The sequence below is a fragment of the Pleurodeles waltl genome, chromosome 7 (genome assembly GCF_031143425.1).
Source record: "Pleurodeles waltl isolate 20211129_DDA chromosome 7, aPleWal1.hap1.20221129, whole genome shotgun sequence".
Lineage (NCBI taxonomy): Eukaryota > Metazoa > Chordata > Amphibia > Caudata > Salamandridae > Pleurodeles > Pleurodeles waltl.
Window position 1 is genome coordinate 952,308,609 of NC_090446.1, and position 18,643 is coordinate 952,327,251.

General features: G+C 45.9%; 1 protein-coding gene across 1 annotated transcript in view; it reads right to left on the reverse strand.

Moving 5' to 3' along the window:
• Positions 1-12,622, reverse strand: part of DNAH17 (dynein axonemal heavy chain 17) — a 7,556,186-nt gene extending 7,543,564 nt beyond the window's left edge. The window contains exons 1-2 of the mRNA XM_069201738.1: positions 12,607-12,622; positions 12,072-12,175 (exon numbers count right to left, since the gene is read on the reverse strand). Of these exons, the coding sequence (XP_069057839.1) occupies positions 12,072-12,175; positions 12,607-12,622 (120 nt within the window). The remainder of the gene's footprint in view (positions 1-12,071; positions 12,176-12,606) is intronic.
• Positions 12,623-18,643: the final 6,021 nt, after the last annotated feature.

The following is an 18,643-nucleotide window of genomic DNA, read 5'->3' on the forward strand; positions in this document are numbered from 1 at the left end:
GGTGGGTGGGTCCTCCTTGTTTTCCTTATCTCCTCCAGCCTTGCCACCAAAAGTCGGGGCAGTGGCCATAGGGGTGGGCATCTCCACTAGCTGGGATGCCCTGGGGTGCTGTACGAAAAGGCATGAGACTTTGAGGTTCACCGCCAGGTGTTACAGTTCCTGCAGGGGGAGGTGAGAAGCACCTCCACCCAGTATAGGTTTTGTTCCTGGCCACAGAGTAACAAAGGCACTCACCCCATGTGGCTAGAAACAAGGCTGGCAGAAACTGGTCAGCCTAGCACTAGGAGTCGGACTGGTATTCAGGGGGCATCTCTAAGATGTCCTCTGGGTGTATTTGACAATAAATCACACACTGGCATCAGTGTACATTTATTGTGCTGAGAAGTTTGATACCAAACGTCCCAGTATTCAGTGTAGGCATTATGGAACTGTGGAGTTTGTGTTTGACAAACTCCCAGACCATATACTCTTTAAGGCTACCCTGCACTTACAATGTCTAAGGTTTTGCTTAGACACTGTAGGGGCATAGTGCTCATGCACTTATACCCTCACCTTGGTACAGTGCACCCTGCCTTAGGGCTGTAAGGCCTGCTAGAGGGGTGACTTACCTATGCCACAGGCAGTGAGAAGTGGGCATGGCACTGTGAGGAGAGTGCCATGTCGACTTAGTAATTTTCTCCCCACCAGCACACACAAGCTGTGAGGCAGTGTGTATGTGCTGTGTGAGTGGTCCCCAGGGTGGCATAAGACATGCTGCAGCCCTTAGTGACCTTCCCTGGTAACAGGGCCCTTGGTACCAGGGGTATCATTTACAAGGAACTTATCTGTGTGCCAGGGCTATGCCAATTGTGGGAACAAAGGTACAGTTTAGGGAAAGAACACTGGTGCTGTGGTCTGGTTAGCAGGGTCCCAGCACACTTTCAATCATAACTGGCATCAACAAAAGGCAAAAATTCACAGAGTAACCATGCCAAGGAAGGCATTTCCTTACAGTTTCCCTAAAGAGGTGTATCAGACAGAGGTTCAAACTTCATATCTGGCTACAGGAATGCAATGTCAAAGGAGTGTTTTTAATTTAGAAATTCACTACCCCTTACCATCCACAAGGAAATGGATTAGTTGAAAGATTCAACAAACCCTTAAAAGTATTATCATGGGACTCCCGGAAAAACTCAGGAGATTCGATGTCTTACTAGTTTGCCTTCTGTTTGCCTACAGAGAGGTTCCACAGAAGAATGTGGTTTACAGCCCATTTGAGCTTCTGTTTGGGCATCCAGTTAGGGGTTCTCCTTGTCTTGTGAAGGAGGGATGGGAGCAACCTCTCAAACCCTCCAAACAGGACATTGTGTTTCATGTACTAGGACTACGGTCTAGTATGGCTGAACACATGAAAATGACCACTAAAAACCATGAGGCCAGCTAAGAGCTACAAAAAGTATGGCATGACAAAGAGGCTGCGCTGGCTGTTTACCAGCCAGGCCAGAAAGTGTGGGTGTTAGAGCCTGTGGCCCCAAGAGGGCTCCAAGACAAGTGGAGTGACCCTCATGCAAATGTTGAAAAGAAGGGTGAGGTCACCCACCTAGTGGACCTGGGCAGTCCAAGAAGCCCCCACAGGGTGCTTCATGTGAATCAGCTGAAAACTTACTATGACAGGGCTGACATGAGCTTGCTCATGGCCACTGATGAGGGACAGGAAGAAGAGAGTGATCCTCTCCCTGTTCTCCTCTCTCACAACCCTGTTGGTGGCTCAGTAGATGGAGTACACTTTGCTGACAGCCTCACTGACCGACAACAAGCTGACTGCAGACAGGTACTCTGTCAGTTCCCAAAACTCTTTTCCCTGACACCCAGTCAGACTACGTGGTGTGCCCATGATGTGGAGACAGGTGATAGTCTGCCTGTCAAGAGCAAAATCTACAAGCAGCTTGACCATGTCAGAGATTGCACCAGGGCAGAGGTCCAGAAGATGCTAGAGCTGAGGGTTATTGAGCCTTCAGAGAGCCCTTGGGCTAGTCATGTAATCCTTGTATCGAAACCTCACTCCCAGGGCAGAAAGAAAGAGATGAGGTTCTGTGTAGTCTACAGTGTTCTCAATACAGTCACTTAGACTTATGCCCATCCTATCCCCGGGGGCAGATGAACACATTGATACTTTGGCTGCAGTCAAATATTTCATCACTTTTGACCGGACTGCAGGCTATGGGCATATCAGGTTAACAGATGCTGCCAAGCCAAAAACAGCATTTTCAACTCCTGGTGGGCACTTCCAGTTTACTGTGATGCCATTTGGTTTGAAAAATGCACAACACATTTCAGAGGTGGGTGAATCAAGAGCTGGGAGGCCTGGAAGACTTTAGTGCAGCATTTCTAGATGCTATTGATGTCTTTATCTCCACCTGGCCTACCTCAGGAGTGTACTTGAGGTCTTAAAAAAGGCAGGCCTCACTAGAAAGGCAAGTAAATGCCAGATAGGGCAGGGCAAAGTTGTTTAACTGGGCCACCTGGTAGGTGGACACCAAAGTCAACCCTTACAGAGCAAAATCCAAACCATTGTCAATTTGGGTTGCTCCCAATACTCAGACTTAGGTCAGGGCTTTTTTGGCCTGACTGGGTACTACAGAAGATTTGTAAAGGGATATGGGTCCATTGTGACCCCACTGAATGATCTCACCTCTAAGAAAATGCCTAAAAAGGTGAACTGGACAGTTTGCTGTTAAGTGGCCTTTGATGTCCCGAAGAACGCCAAGTGCTCAACTCCAATTCTTAAAAGTCCCGACTATGCCAAACAATTCATTATAAAGTGTTAGGGAACCCCTGCATGAGCAGAGGTGCTGCTACAAACCCCAGACTCCATTTCCTGGGCTTTGTAAGTTCAGAGAAGCCATCTTAAGGTATGTAGTGGACACTGGTCAACACGAGTTGTCCAACTAAGTAATGGCTTCACCGAACCTAGGCATTTTTGGAATCAAACAAGTTGGAACCATGCAAGTACACCAATTCCAGTGCTAGTTGCATGATACCATGTACTCTGGGGGTTCCCTAGGGGATCCCCCAAAGTCTGTCTGTATAGCCTTGCAGGGTCTGCATGCCAGTCCGTGCTGCTGATGACCCCAGACACTGTTGTGCCCTCCTGCTGTTGAGCTTAACTTGGGCAGGGGAAGGCAGAACAAAGAATTTCCTGTAAGACAGAGAGAGGTGTGAACACCTCTTCTTTAGATTCAGGTGTCTCTGGGCAGGAGTGAGGGTGCTTCTGAGCACCACCATACTACTTTGAAGGGCATACTTAGTGCCCTCCTTGCATAAACCGGTTTGCACCAGTGCAGGAACCCCCCGGTCCTAAAACACGAAAACTCCAACCGCGACTTCCCCATATTATCCTATGGACACTGACCCGAGATTACAACTCTGCCACCCAGTCCTAAAGGTCCTTGGGTGACTGTGTGAGTTAAGAGTGATTTTCACATTCCATTTTTTTTAGTATATGGCTTGGACCCCCCCCCCCGTAGAGGCCCACGTTATTTTATGCCTTTACTTACCTGTTGCTAAGTATATTTTTGTAGGTTCATAGCTCCGGTTAGGACCTATACCAAAGTTAATTCTAGAGTGTGTGTTACAACAGATATACATTTTTTCTAACACGAGTGTGGTTCTTTCCTGTGTGTACATCACTGACTGACCTGTGAGGTATTTGCAATCGCTTTGCACCTTCCTGGATAAGCCTTGGTTGCTCTCCACAGCTACCCTATCAGAGCACTGGTCAACTAGAGCCACCTACACTATCACTAAGGGTTGCCTTGACTTAGTACAGGGTGCCTCAAATATAGGTATACACCATATACTGAGCCAGCCTACAGTAGCTCTCTCCGGATCTGCGCTGCCTAACATGGAAACAGAAGAATTGATGTCAGCACGCTGGGGCAACGCCTACATAGGCACTGCACGTCACTTCTAACGTGGAGGACACAGATGCCGAGCCAAACAAAACCACCTACCAGAGGTACCGCTTGAACAGTTTACAGATCCAGTCTGACACCTGGGGATAATTATAAAGGTAAGGAATCTGCGGCTAGAAATATTTATCAGATTACAGCAAGCTATGAGCCGACTGACCACCGGAGCATAGGAAGGCTTCTCCCAATGCTGCCATATCAGGTTCTAGTAAAGTCTCCTTGAATGGAAAAAGGGGTTTAGAAGAGGTCTATGAGGACAGGAGAAGTTCAGTGAGGGCATTGCTCTTATTCTCCGGTGTGAGTAACTCCAAATCCAACACCTCTGCAACTTTGAGCATGACCCTGTGCAAAGACACGACTGGCTTTCGTAGTCAGTGGGGAAGTCTGTTAGGGTTTGTACACAGCAAAGAGCATGTCCCCTCTCACTGCACTAGTGGGTTCTGTAATAGCTCCCTTTTAAACTTACTATTCAAAGCCTTTCTTGTTATCTCACCTTCCCCCCCCCCCTAGGCTTCTGTGTATGTTGTTTAATGTGCTGTTTTGTTTACACATTGGGCCTTGCTTTTACCAAGGCTTCTTTAAAACACTCCTCCCTAGGCCATGTGTTAATCCAACTCATTTGCATAATAACTGAAACTCTGCACACCTTTCAAGAACATGTGCAGCATGTGAGGACCACACCCAGCTCTTCAAACCACACCCAGCTCTTCGAACCACACCCAGCCCTGTCTATAAAAGGCATCCCCCGAGCCTCACCCAGTGCTTGTGCTCGTCTACCTCCCGCTTACCTGAGAACAGATCCCTCGGTGCTGGCACTCCTGCTCTTTACAGACTTTCTTTGACTTCAATTGGCGCAGCTGCTGGCTCTTCCTTCTTCCGGTTTCCGGTTCCTCCTTGCCTCAGCCTCTCTCCTACGAGTAACCTGCAAAAGAGAAAGAAGACAAGGTTAGACTGATCAGTATCTCTTGCCAGCAACAAGTAAGTGCAAAACTTTTTATTACCTGAGGGAGCTTTGACGGCAATTTCTGGATTCGTGTATAGACAGTTTGAGGCGAAGTGCCTTCCACGAGCATTGTGTTTAAGGCTCTTTGTTGCAGGATTATTTTGCAGGACTTTGTGAAGCGGACATTGTTTTTTTTCATGGAACTTTTGGGAATCGAACAGTGGAAACCATTGACAGCAAGGAAAACAGTAAATCAAGGACTTGCACAAATTACATGCTGTATTTTGATGTAAAAGTACAGTATTTGTTTTATAAAAGATTCTGGAAATATGCGAAAAGTGAGTCTGCTATTGGGAATTTAGGCTTTAGTTATATTATGATGAATGTTTGATATTGGTAATTCTGATAACGGTATTTGTTTAATTTTTTAGAAGCTTAACAGTAATAGAAAACACATCCCAGAGCAGTAACACATTCCAAACCTGGAAACTAGAGACCAGGATCCAAGAGGTACTTTTAGAATAGAATTTCCAATAAATAAAGGGATAGTCAGGAACCCATTTAGGAATAGGTTGCACTTATCTGTTCTTTGTTTATGTTTCATTAGGCACCAGTTTCTACAGAAGTCAGAAAGGGCCGCAGATTTGTGCAGCACTTCAACAGTGGAAACGCAAGAACGGTGTTGTCTCTCTTTTTTTTATTTTATCCACTTCCCCCCTTCCCTTGAGCTTCTGTTCTTAGTGCACTGTTTTAAAAACTAGTGTGCTGGAACAAGCAGTTTCAGGGTGGGGTCGGATTGTCTTCAACCTCCATCAGAACTGAACAAGAACTCAGGTGAGCTGGGCTTTGACAAGTCCATAACCAGCTCCAGCAAGGTGTCTAGCCCACCTGCTAAACACGGGCACTGTAAGTCAAGGGGGGTTTAATCCGATTCACCACTTATGAAATATTTCACAGGGTCAGAATCTGTTTCAAACATTTTAATTGAGATATGCTTGCTAAGTCTCCTCTTTAAGCAGCCTCTGGGACCACCACAGAAAGTGAATTTGAGACTAGACATGGCTATGAAGCCGATAACATTATGTCTAGAGGAGGGGGATGCAGTGGTGGAGGCGGGGGTTGATGTCCATGGCTCCGGCTGTGGCGCAGAGCACTAGGTAAAAGCAATATGGCACTGGAAACTGTTATGACTGTGCAACCCCAAAGGGCGCTGGCTGAACTGGCATGAAGAGTAGGGCCCTCTGGCCCGAAGGTGTGCCAGATGGCATTGAGGCCATGGTGAAGATGACATACATAGTTGTAGGAAAGTACCATCTTTCCTGGCATGTTACCCCCATTTTTCACTGTATATATGTTGTTTTAGTTGTATGTGTCACTGGGACCCTGGTAACCCAGGGCCCCAGTGCTCATAAGTGTGCCTGAATGTGTTACCTGTGTAGTGACTAACTGTCTCACTGAGGCTCTGCTAATCAGAACCTCAGTGGTTATGCTCTCTCATTTCTTTCCAAATTGTCACTAACAGGCTAGTGACCAATTTTACCAATTCACATTGGCTTACTGGAACACCCTTATAATTCCCTGGTATATGGTACTGAGGTACCCAGGGTATTGGGGTTCCAGGAGATCCCTATGGGCTGCAGCATTTCTTTTGCCACCCATAGGGAGCTCTGACAATTCTTACACAGGCCTGCCACTGCAGCCTGAGTGAAATAACGTCCACGTTATTTCACAGCCATTTTACACTGCACTTAAGTAACTTATAAGTCACCTATATGTCTAACCTTTACCTGGTAAAGGTAAGGTGCAAAGTTACTTAGTGTGAGGGCACCCTGGCACTAGCCAAGGGGCCCCCACATTGTTCAGAGCCAATTCCCTGAACTTTGTGAGTGCGGGGACACCATTACACGCGTGCACTACATATAGGTCACTACCTATATGTAGCTTCACAATGGTAACTCCGAATGTGGCCATGTAACATGTCTATGATCATGGAATTGCCCCCTCTATACCATCCTGGCATAGTTGGCACAATCCCATGATCCCAGTGGTCTGTAGCACAGACCCTGGTACTGCCAAACTGCCTTTCCTGGGGTTTCACTGCAGCTGCTGCTGCTGCCAACCCCTCAGACAGGCATCTGCCCTCCTGGGGTCCAGCCAGGCCTGGCCCAGGATGGCAGAACAAAGAACTTCCTCTGAGAGAGGGTGTTACACCCTCTCCCTTTGGAAAATGGTGTGAAGGCAGGGGAGGAGGAGCCTCCCCCAGCCTCTGGAAATGCTTTCTTGGGCACACATGTGCCCAGTTCTGCATAAGCCAGTCTACACCGGTTCAGGGGACCCCTTAGCCCTGCTCTGGCGCGAAACTGGACAAAGGAAAGGGGAGTGACCACTCCCCTGACCTGCACCTCCCCTGGGAGGTGTCCAGAGCTCCTCCAGTGTGCTCCAGAAGTCTGCCATCTTGGAAACAGAGGTGCTGCTGGCACACTGGACTGCTCTGAGTGGCCAGTGCCACCAGGTGACGTCAGAGACTCCTTCTGATCGGCTCCTTCAGGTGTTAGTAGCCTATCCTCTCTCCTAGGTAGCCAAACCCTCTTTTCTGGCTATTTAGGGTCTCTGTCTCTGGGGAAACTTTAGATAACGAATGCAAGAGCTCATCCGAGTTCCTCTGCATCTCTCTCTTCACATTCTGCCAAGGAATCGACTGCTGACCGCGCTGGAAGCCTGCAAACCTGCAACATAGTAGCAAAGACGACTACTGCAACTCTGTAACGCTGATCCTGCCGCCTTCTCGACTGTTTTCCTGGTGGTGCAAGCTGTGGGGGTAGTCTGCCTCCTCTCTGCACTAGAAGTCCTGAAGAAATCTCCCGTGGGTCGACGGAATCTTCCCCCTGCAACCGCAGGCACCAAAAAGCTGCATTACCGGTCCCTTGGGTCTCCTCTCAACACGACGAGCGAGGTCCCTCGAATCCAGCAACTCTGTCTAAGTGACCCCCACAGTCCAGTGACTCTTCAGTCCAAGTTTGGTGGAGGTAAGTCCTTGCCTCACCTCGCTAGACTGCATTGCTGGGAACCACGACTTTTGCAGCTACTCCGGCCCCTGTGCACTTCCGGCGGAAATCCTTTGTGCGCAGCCAAGCCTGGGTCCACGGCACTCTAACCTGCATTGCACGACTTTCTAAGTTGGTCTCCGGCGACGTGGGACTCCTTTGTGTAACTTTGGGTGAGCACCGTTTCATGCATCCTCGTAGTGCCTGTTTCTGGCACTTCTCCGGGTGCTACCTGCTGCTAAGAGAGCTCCTTGTCTTGCTCGATGTCCCCTCTACCTCCTGGTCCAATTTGCGACCTCCTGGTCCCTCCTGGGCCACAGCAGCATCCAAAAACGATAACCGCACGATTTGCAGCTAACAAAGCTTGTTGCCGTTCTTTCGGCGGGAAAACACTTTTGCACGACTCTCCACGGCAAGAGGGATCCGTCCACCAAAGGGGAAGTCTCTAGCCCTTTTCGTTCCTGCAGAAACCTCAGCTTCTTCTGTCCAGTAGGAGCTTCTTTGCACCCACAGCTGGCATTTCCTGGGCATATGCCCATCTCCGACTTGCTTGTGACTTTTGGACTTGGCCCCCTTGTTCCACAGGTACCCTAGATTGGAAATCCATTGTTGTTGCATTGTTGGTTTGTGTCTTTCCTGCATTATTCCTCTAACACGACTTCTTTGTCCTTAGGGGAACTTTAGTGCACTTTGCACTCACTTTTCAGGGTCTTGGGGAGGGTTATTTTTCTAACTCTCACTATTTTCTAATAGTCCCAGCGACCCTCTACAAGGTCACATAGATTTGGGGTCCATTCGTGGTTCGCATTCCACTTTTGGAGTATATGGTTTGTGTTGCCCCTATCCCTATGTGTCCCCATTGCATCCTATTGTAACTATACATTGTTTGCACTGTTTTCTAAGACTATACTGCATATTTTTGGTATTGTGTATATATATCTTGTGTATATTTCCTATCCTCTCACTGAGGGTACACTCTGAGATACTTTGGCATATTGTCATAAAAATAAAGTACCTTTATTTTTAGTATAACTGTGTATTGTGTTTTCTTATGATATTGTGCATATGACACTAAGTGGTACTGTAGTAGCTTCACACGTCTCCTAGTTCAGCCTAAGCTGCTCTGCTAAGCTACCAATATCTATCAGCCTAAGCTGCTAGACACCCTATACACTAATAAGGGATAACTGGGCCTGGTGCAAGGTGCAAGTACCCCTTGGTACTCACTACAAGCCAGTCCAGCCTCCTACAATAGTGTTCAATAAAGCTGCAGGGTCTGATCGTGGAGCTGGGAACTCAGGAAAGGATGGAGTTGGGAGTTTGAAAGACTGGTATGCTGGACCCAAATGCTCCGGTTATGAGGGTCTGTTCGGAGCTGGGCACATAGGAAGAGCAGAGCTGTGCAGAGGATCCAATGGCTTCTAATCAACAAGCTCCAGTTCTGAGGACGAAGGCCCTGTGGGAGACAAAGATCGACAAGGCGAATTACCTTTGGAATTCTTCTGTTTGTTCATCTTTGTGGCTGAAGACAAAGAGAGGGAGCAGGAATGGTACCAGGGACATTTCGGGCCTACGGGTTAATCCTTCGCTTGGCCTCCCACTCCTTGATGGCCATGGGCTACATAACGAGGGATGAGAAGCAGATCTTCAAGTCATGGCCAAAGCATCATAGACAAGTCAAGTCTGGTGTCGACTGAGTCCAGCACAGTCTACAAACTACTTTGTTGCTTTGAAGTTTCTGGATCCGATCTGGCTTTGTTCTGCAAGCAAGGAATCTGCAGGTAAAAGTATCCATCAGAAAAAATGTACAAGTTAACGTGGCAGTAGTATAAAGCAAAACATAATGCGCTGACACAAGCAGGGAATTTTGGAGAGCAATTGGCAAATATGGTTATGAATTACACCGTTTTCCACCATATAAAAAGATTTCTGTGATACCCAGTCCTTACAGATCCACCACTGATAATATTACAAACTAAGACTCACTTAATGATGGGATAACCAAATCAGACTGGGTGATTATAATGAACATGACATTAGAAGCTAAGCAGCTGGCTGTCCTCAGATGGGAAGCCACCTTATCTCCTAGCCTGCATGAATGGGTGGGAAAGCTGTGGATGCACCTAGCCGTGGAGACCTTAACCTGGGATATACGAAAGAAATCTGGATAACTGTGGACACTACTATTGGAATATTTAAATGAGGCATCACAAATCTTAGCTTGTCTTGTATTTTGTGAGAATGTCACTGCTGGTTGGAGGATGACTCTGAATTGTAAATGACTCTGCTTTAAATGTTATGTATTGCTACTGAAGGCTCTGGAATAGCAGGTTGATGAGGATAAGCCGGGCCACCATGCAATTATCAACTGTAGGAGGTCAAGGGTTTGTTTATTATAATGACAGTCGGGTTGTTGATCCATAACATAAAATAATAAAACAATAAAATGTATTAGTGGAAAAAGCAATTCTAGATAAATACAAACTACTACTAAGGTGCTGTTTTGCTTTCAGAGTAAACAAGTTGGAAACAAACAGAAATGTGGCTTTCTATCTACAGATTCCCACTAACATGAGGAATGACAATCAAGTTATACAATGTCTTTTCCCTTAGTGCATACTGAGTTCACAGCTTAATGAGTTTATCTAACTGACCTATAAACTCATTGCTAGGCGGACTCTAAATTATTGCTGTGAGTTAAAACAATGTCAAACCTATAGGAATAGAAAAAAAGAACATTTACCTCTTCCTCTCCTCAGGGGACTCTCTATTGAAATTGCAAGCACTATATTGTCACACCCACGTGAAGGATCCCAGAGAACTTTTAGGAAGAATTAATTTTCTTCGCTCTTGGTTAGAAACATTAAATTTTCTGATTTAAATATAATTTAGTAGGCTATTGAGAATGCTATGTTGGCCAATTCAATGTATATTCTTTAAAAACAGGAAATGAAATTTCTGGTGACGAGATCCTGGAGCAGTGAGCTTATCCTTTTTTGGGTGCCCCCCACCCCCAATCGGATTTTTTTCAGAACTTTCTTTAAATGCATTTTTACTAGTTGTCCCTAAGCACTCAGTATTTTTCTGTCATTTCCTGCTTGACAAAAATGCTCTCTCCTTGTGAAGTGCCCTTCTTGTGGAAGAGAGAAGGCACAATCAGTTCCTCATGATATGTATATTCTTCAGGATCCTTAGAGTTGGTAGTATAATTTAGGGCCTCATTACTAGTCTGGTGGGCACTAGCCCGCCAGACTCGCGGATGGCGGTCGGACCCCCACCAATGGGGCGGTCCGACTGGCGGTCTGACTGCCTCATCACAACCCTGGCAGTCGGGCCGCCAGCTCTGCCAATATCGGAGATCCCGGCGGTCTGGAGACGGCGGCGGTCCTAATCCACAAGCAGCCCTGCCCTGAGGATTATGACCCATTTCTCTGCTAGTGGTTTCATGGCAGTACCACTGCCATGAAAAGGCAGGTGGAGAATGGGTGCGGACTGCTCGATTATGAGCCGAAGACAATGCTTTAGGCTGTTTCCTGCTAGGCCAGTGGGTGGAAACTCAGGTTTCCGCCAACTGACCTCGCGTGAAACTCTTAATGGAACCGGCAGGGAGCTAGCCTGTGTGGCCGCAACCTCCCCGTTTGAAGTTCGGTGGACAGTGAAAACCGTCCACTGAACTCATAATGAGCCTCTTACTGTCTATGAGCCTCAGTGGAGATCTTCTGAAGGAGAAACTATGAAACCACTGACAAAATTCAAGCACATATCAGTTATACACCATGTCTAAAGAAAAGGCCTTTACAATAATAGTACAGATGGAGGAAAAAATGGGTAGCACAAAGAACAAAACAAATAAAGCAGTGTGTGGTAAAACCCAATAGTCCAGTTGTAGCAGCTGAGAAGAAAAGTAAACGACAGCAACAGGTGGTGGCATGAGAAACAGTGACAGAGGGAGAAAGGGGATGCATAGAGTGGTAGGGCAGAGGTGCTAAGAAGTAGGGAAGAGGTAGTGTACCACAATGTGGAAGAGGTGGAAGAGGAAAGAGTGGAAATATGTAAGGTGATGCAATTCAGCTAAAACGTATGGAGTGTAGATTTATAGAACATCAGCACATAGGTCATAGGACTACTACGCACCTGCATCATTGCTGACACTGCTTCTATGTTTGTTTTTGTTTTCTGAATTCTGGTCTCTATATCATAAAGGCTTTCTCTCTGTTGATCAATGTACTCCGCAACACCTGATAGAAGAAAATATATTTTCTTGTTACAATATGAGCCCAGCATACATTTCTTCTATTCATTAAAAAGGTTAGAATATACTCTATATTTGGAAGGCGGAACAAAATAAAAAATGCTACAGCACTAGTAATTTAAATTACATATATGTATGAATCACATATAACAAATAGGTATGTAGGGGATTAATTCAAATTAATTTACTTTTTTTATTTATACATTCTGAAAACTAAATAAAAGGTTATTAAAATGTGTTATCATAACATAAAACTTATCTTTTAAATATTGATTTTAACAATAGTCCTTGGGTGTTATATTTTGAGGCCCTAACTCCATTACTTTCTAAAGGTGGGTGTTGTAGTATTAGTGGTTGGCCATGTGCGGTGCTGAGCTTACATCTGCTTCTTTTTGATGTAGTAACTTAGACTCCTACATTTGGCACCATCCATTTTTTCAGGGGTTGGAGACGTCCAAGACTACACTTTTGAGTAGCTTTACACTTGAGAATGGTGAGTAGCCAAAAGTAGTAAGGTTGCTTAAAGGTATAAGAGTAAACTTATATGTGTAACTTACTCACAGGTGTAAATTACTTTTCTGAATAGCCCCGAACAATTTCAAAAAGACAATTTATTATAAACAAAGTTCAATACTTGTATTAAAACAGTGAATATCTCCATATACAAATGTGTAAAACATTATCAAACACTCATTAAAAAAGTTAAAGGGATGTAAACACACAGGGGCCTATTCACAAACTGGATTTTGTAGTAAAATGAGTAGTACTTTAACATAGTAAATCTCCACCCCTACCTCACATCTTTTTTATGGGGAAATCCCCACATATGTAAGTTTACTACTTAGTAATGAAAAGTGGGAGGGAAAGGGGAATGGCTGGAAAAGGGTCACACTTACTACTAAATGTGAGTGGTTTAGGGAGGAGCAAGTAGGGGCTTTAGGGGGAAGGGAGGGTTTTACAAGGTGTTGAAGTAAGCCTCAGCAAGGCCTACTAGTGCAAGGGGTTCACCTTTCTCTGCACAAAGTCCTCAGACCATGTAGGAAGAAGTTGGCACAGAAACTGGAATGAAAGACAAAAGTTTATTAACCTCATGAGGTGGTACTACAGTTCAGACAGCACCCTTGGATAATGTCTGAAGTAGCACACTGAACTGAGAGAGCATGGTCCTTTTATACCCACACAGGGGCTAAAAGGAGATGGTACAATTATGGAAACAAGACTTGTATACATGTAAGGTCATGTGGAAAATGCACAGTCGACAGGTAGGAGGAGCTAACAGTTTCCAAGGACTAACAGCTGCAGACCTTACTGAGCATATGCGAAAGTAAGAGATGCTAAATATAACTTGTCACTAGGCAGATTTCAAGAGCAGTTAACAGAAAGGTAGGACAGAGCACATGGAGAGCACATGGCAGCATGTAGCAGAGAAAATGGCTGCCATGAATACAAAATGGATTCCGCAAAATGTTCACAATAGTTACTAAATACAAGATGTCTTCTGCTAATGCTTAATCTAATCACTGCTAAATTACAACAAAGGGCCGTGCACCCACCCTCAAAAATATTAACCCATTTCAATTCACAAATAGCACTTCTAAAGTTACTACAGCCAAAAAGGGGCCCAAAACAGACATGCCAGCCACTGGAGTGCAACACTCTCATTGAGAAAAAAAATGGCAGTTTGGAAATAATGTTTAATTAAATTACTCAAAATAGATAAAAATATAAATAAACAAAAAACATCTTGACAAAGAAAAGAATTCCCCTATGTAAATGAAGATGGCTCAGTTTTTTTTCCATTTGTTCCAGGTTGTTTTGCCGGGGTTTGAATGGGAATCTAAGCTCATGTAGCACTTCATGGCCCCAGCTCCATGTGCTGAGCTCAGGGAAAGTTTGCTCAAAAAGTCTGATAATACATATTCTTGCATCTCCAGCTTCTACCTCTCTGGTACCCCAAGAACATTAGGGTTACTGCGCCTTTGTTGATTCTCTAAATCTTTGCTTCCACTGAACATCAATCATCTAATTGTCATATGCTTTTGCTTAGGTATCATAATTTCTAGACTTTCTCAAGCTTTGAGGTTCGTTTCTCTAATTCTTGGAATGGAATGTTTCTCCTATATTTTCACATGCTAGTTTTCTGACAACCCCCTGCAATATTCTAGTAGCATTATGAGCCCTTTGACTCTCATGTTGTGTCTCATCACACCGAGCTCGGATTGACTCATAAATCATTTTTAAGCTGAGTGGTTGCTCTATTGTGCTCTGTCTGCTGTAGCATATCCTCCATTTATTTATCTCAGAACCCTTGTGTTATCAGGGTTTATGAATAGTTTCATTTTAGGATTAAGATCTCTTTGTTGAACGAATATATAAAATGGTACACCATTTCACCTACAACCACTGGCCGATGGACAACAAAAACATAAACAAAGGGAGAACAGGGGAACAGGGAAAGGAAAGCAAAAACAAAACAAAAAGAACACCAGCACTTAATCGCTGCCATAGAGCCCACCAGTGGACCACCCCACCTGGGCAAGCCAGTGGCACCTATGGGGCATCTGTCGTCTCAGTCGGGTGTGCATCTGGAGTAGTCAAGCGCAGAATCCATAGATAATGGGGATCCGTCAGCTCCTTAAATTCATCAGAAAGATAGGAAATACAGGGACCCCATGTCTTGTCAAATAAGAACAGCAATCCAGTAGCCATTGCCGTTAGTTTCTCCATTCCATGTATGTCCCACAGTTTAAGTAACCAGTCTGTGTAGGTGGGGATCGTATCCGATCCCCATCAGGCTAATAAAAGCTGTTAGGTGGCCCCTATCACCAGGGTCATAGCTCTATGTTCTGGGGCAATGAGGGGGTATGTCTGTGGATTCGGGAGCCCCAACAAGACATAGCTGGGAAAGCGTGGTATTATTGTGTCATAGACCTCGTCAATGGTTCGCAAGATTGTGTCCCAGAAGGAGGCTATTTTGGGGCAGTGCCACAAAATAAGTGTTAATGTGCCAAGTTGCCCACATTGTGGCCAACAATGATCAGTGGCACCCCTCCGCCATCCAGCAACCCTCGCCGTATAAAATACCAGTGGTGTGCTATTTTCAAAAAAAGTTATTTGGTGTGCATGTTGTGGGCCATGACCAGAGAGCAATTTAGAACATCTCGCCATTTGCTATCTGTAAAGGAACTACCATATTCCATCGCCCTTCTACATCTCACAGATGTCTGTTGAAGAAGTGGTGGTGTGACCAAAAAAGTGCAAATGTGGGAGAGAAGCCTCCTATCATTTGTGCGTGTTAATTGCCACTTCTCAGAGGGAAGGAGGGGCCTGCTGGCATTGGTTAAATTCCTGGGGAGGACACATAATGCCAGCCCGCCAAATACTGCCAGTGTGCCACCTGTGGGATAACATAAGCTATTTGGAGCTGAGAAAAGTCTATAATGTCACTGGCATCAAAGAGATTTCCAATTCGTATACAGTCCTGCCAGATCTGAAAGGAGGACCTAAGTGCAGGCGGAAAATCTAGATTACCGATAACAGGCGGTTGTGGGGATATGAGGGGGAGGGCAGGCCCTTATGCGTCTGCACCTTGTCCCAGACATCCATCGTGGCATGCAGGATGGGGGAGATGTATACCCCCAGAGGACAGTGTACCCATGGGAGCCAAGGTATCTTCCAAATATGCTGCCCGGCCACTGTTAGGTCAATAAAACACCAGTGTTTCTCAGTGCTCGCACAAGACTATTCCACCAGGTAGCACAGTTGGGCAGCCTGATAGTAGCTAACCAAATGGGTGAACTCTCAGCTATCCCTTCAACTGTGGCAGGTAGGCCTGCACCCCGCCATTCACACCTTTTTCCCAGCCCAGATGAACTCCCAGATCAGCCTCAGAATTGTATGGAGTACCTTGGGGATGGGCTGCAATGGCAGGGATTGCATAATAAACAGCGCCTTGGGCAGGAGCATCATCTTTATGGCCGCCACACACCCCAGCCAAAAGAGACCATCGCCTTTCCACTTGACCAGGGCCCCATGAGCCGCACTCAGCAAGGAGGCACAATTACATTTGGCTGTAGATGCCGGAGTGGTATGAATTAGTAAGCTTAAGTATTGCACTGCTTGGTTAGCCCACATGAAGGGCAGGATGGGCTGCAGTGCCTTCACCTCCATCTCCGGCACTGTCAAGTTAAGACTAAAAGATTTAGACAGATTTGCCTTAAAGCCAGCAACCTTTCCAAAGGCCAACAGTTCATCCAAAACCGCCAAAAGCCATCTGTTCGGCTGAGTCAGAGAAAGCAGAACATCACCTGCATAAAGTGCTATTTTGTGTGATCGACCACCTATCAAGATACCACCCATATTCTTATTTTTTTGTACATGCTTGGCGAAAGGCTCCATATATAGTGCAAACAATAACGGTGAGAGGGGACAGACCTGTCGGGTCCCCCTGGCAATAGAAAATGGCTCAGATAAAATTCCATTAACGCTCACCCAGGCCCTGGGGGAAATATAATTCGGATGTACCCATTTGCAGAATTTCAGACCCAGTCCATAGCTAGGTAGACCTGCAAATAAAAATTCCCAATGGACCAAGTTGAAAGCCTTCTCTGCATCAATGGAGAGGAGCAGCGGTGGGATTTGGGCATGCTGTGTCATCTAAAAGATGGCAAAGTCTCCTAGTATTCTTGGCGCAAGCCCGCTCAGGGATAAAACCCAATTAGTCTGGATCCACCAAGCCCTGCATATAAGGGGCCAAACTGGCTGCCAGGACGCCAGTGAAACATTAAGCATCCACATTCAACAACATAATAGGCCGATAAGGCAAGGAGAGATAGGGTTCCCGTCTGGGCTTTGGGATAACTGTGATTGTGCCCAGTTGCATCGATGAGATGAGAGATCCCGTAGAAATGAACCTATTAAATAATCACGCGAACACCGGGATCAAGAGATCCCCAAGGGCCTTATAATACTCTACCCCAAGCCCATCCTGTCCGGGCGCGTTGCCTTTTGAGAGGAGGTGTATAGCCAGTAGGACCTCAGTGGGGCTGATATCTTTAGCTAATGCAGTGGCTATTGACTGTGGGTGGCAGGACAAGGAGACAACTCCAGATACCCCATTATTGCATAGGCATTCAGCTGCTCCACAGTATAATGCAAGGCATAAAACATCTCAAATTCTTTAAGAATGTAATCTTCATTGCTAGTCACAGTGCCGGTCCAGGTTTGAATCACATTCACACATCGTTGCGCTGCCTGAGCACGGAGCCGGTGTGCCAGGAGACGTCCTGCCCTGTCCCCCCCTCATCCCCCATAATAGATGCTTTGTCCGTGTACAAGGTCTGTAATTGTTTACAGGTCACTGTGAGCTGTTGTCTCGTCGCCATAGAGCTTGTTTCCCTATGCCTCCCCTCCAGTTGTTTTTATCGTGGCCTCCAATTGCTGACGTTTTTCCTGACGTAGCGCGTTAGCGCATGCCACAATAGTTATAAATTGGACTCTTACCACTGACATCTGGGCCTCCCATACTACTACAACAGAGGTCCCCAGAGTACTGTTTATGTCTAAGTAGGACTGGATCGTAACCCCTACCTCTGTCCATACATCAGTATATGTGAGGAGCTTATTATTAAGTCGCCATAGCTCAAGACCACGTCTGGGGGCAGCAAGGTGCAGTGCAGAGTAATCGGGGCGTGATCAGAGAGGGCCACCACCCCAATCTCTGTCAGAGTGATTGAGTTGAAGAGACCAGATGTGGCAAGGAATAGGTCTAATCTTGCATATGTTTGATGCTCGGCTGAGATGAAGGTGTAATCCTTAACTGTTGGGTTGCGCGCACGCCAGACGTTCGTCAGCGCCCCCTCCTGCAACCAGTCCCGAAAGCCCATGGAATAAGCCCCTGTTTGGCCATAACGCTGCGCTGATCTGTCCAAGGTAGTGTCTGGGACAATGCTGAAATCGCCCTGTATGAGAATGTCCGAAGTAACGAGCACCTGCTCAACAGCCTCTCTAAGGAATGCTCCTTGATGTTTACTGGGACCATAAATACAGGCCACTGTAAATTTACATCCGTGTATGTCTGTATGTAAAGAAAGGTGCCTCCTGCTCATCTCTACCCGAGTACCATCACTTTCCCTGGGAAATGTGTGGCTAACAGTACCACTAACCCTGCCCGCATCCCAGGGCCTGCAGAATGGTAATGTCTATCAAACCAGCACGATCTCAGTCACTTCCAGTCTGTTCACATCAGATGCAATTCTTGTATCAGGCATTTGTCACTCTTGGATTCTTCTCAGAGCAGAGCCTGCCTCTTCACTGGGGCGTTAAGGCCTCTAATATTGAGGCTAAGTACTTTAATTGACATTCATGCAGGGTAGAAAGGAAATAATAGATTTATCCACCTGCAGCTCTATTGGTGACACAGATGAAGAAAGTGCGGCAAAGACAATCAATATGA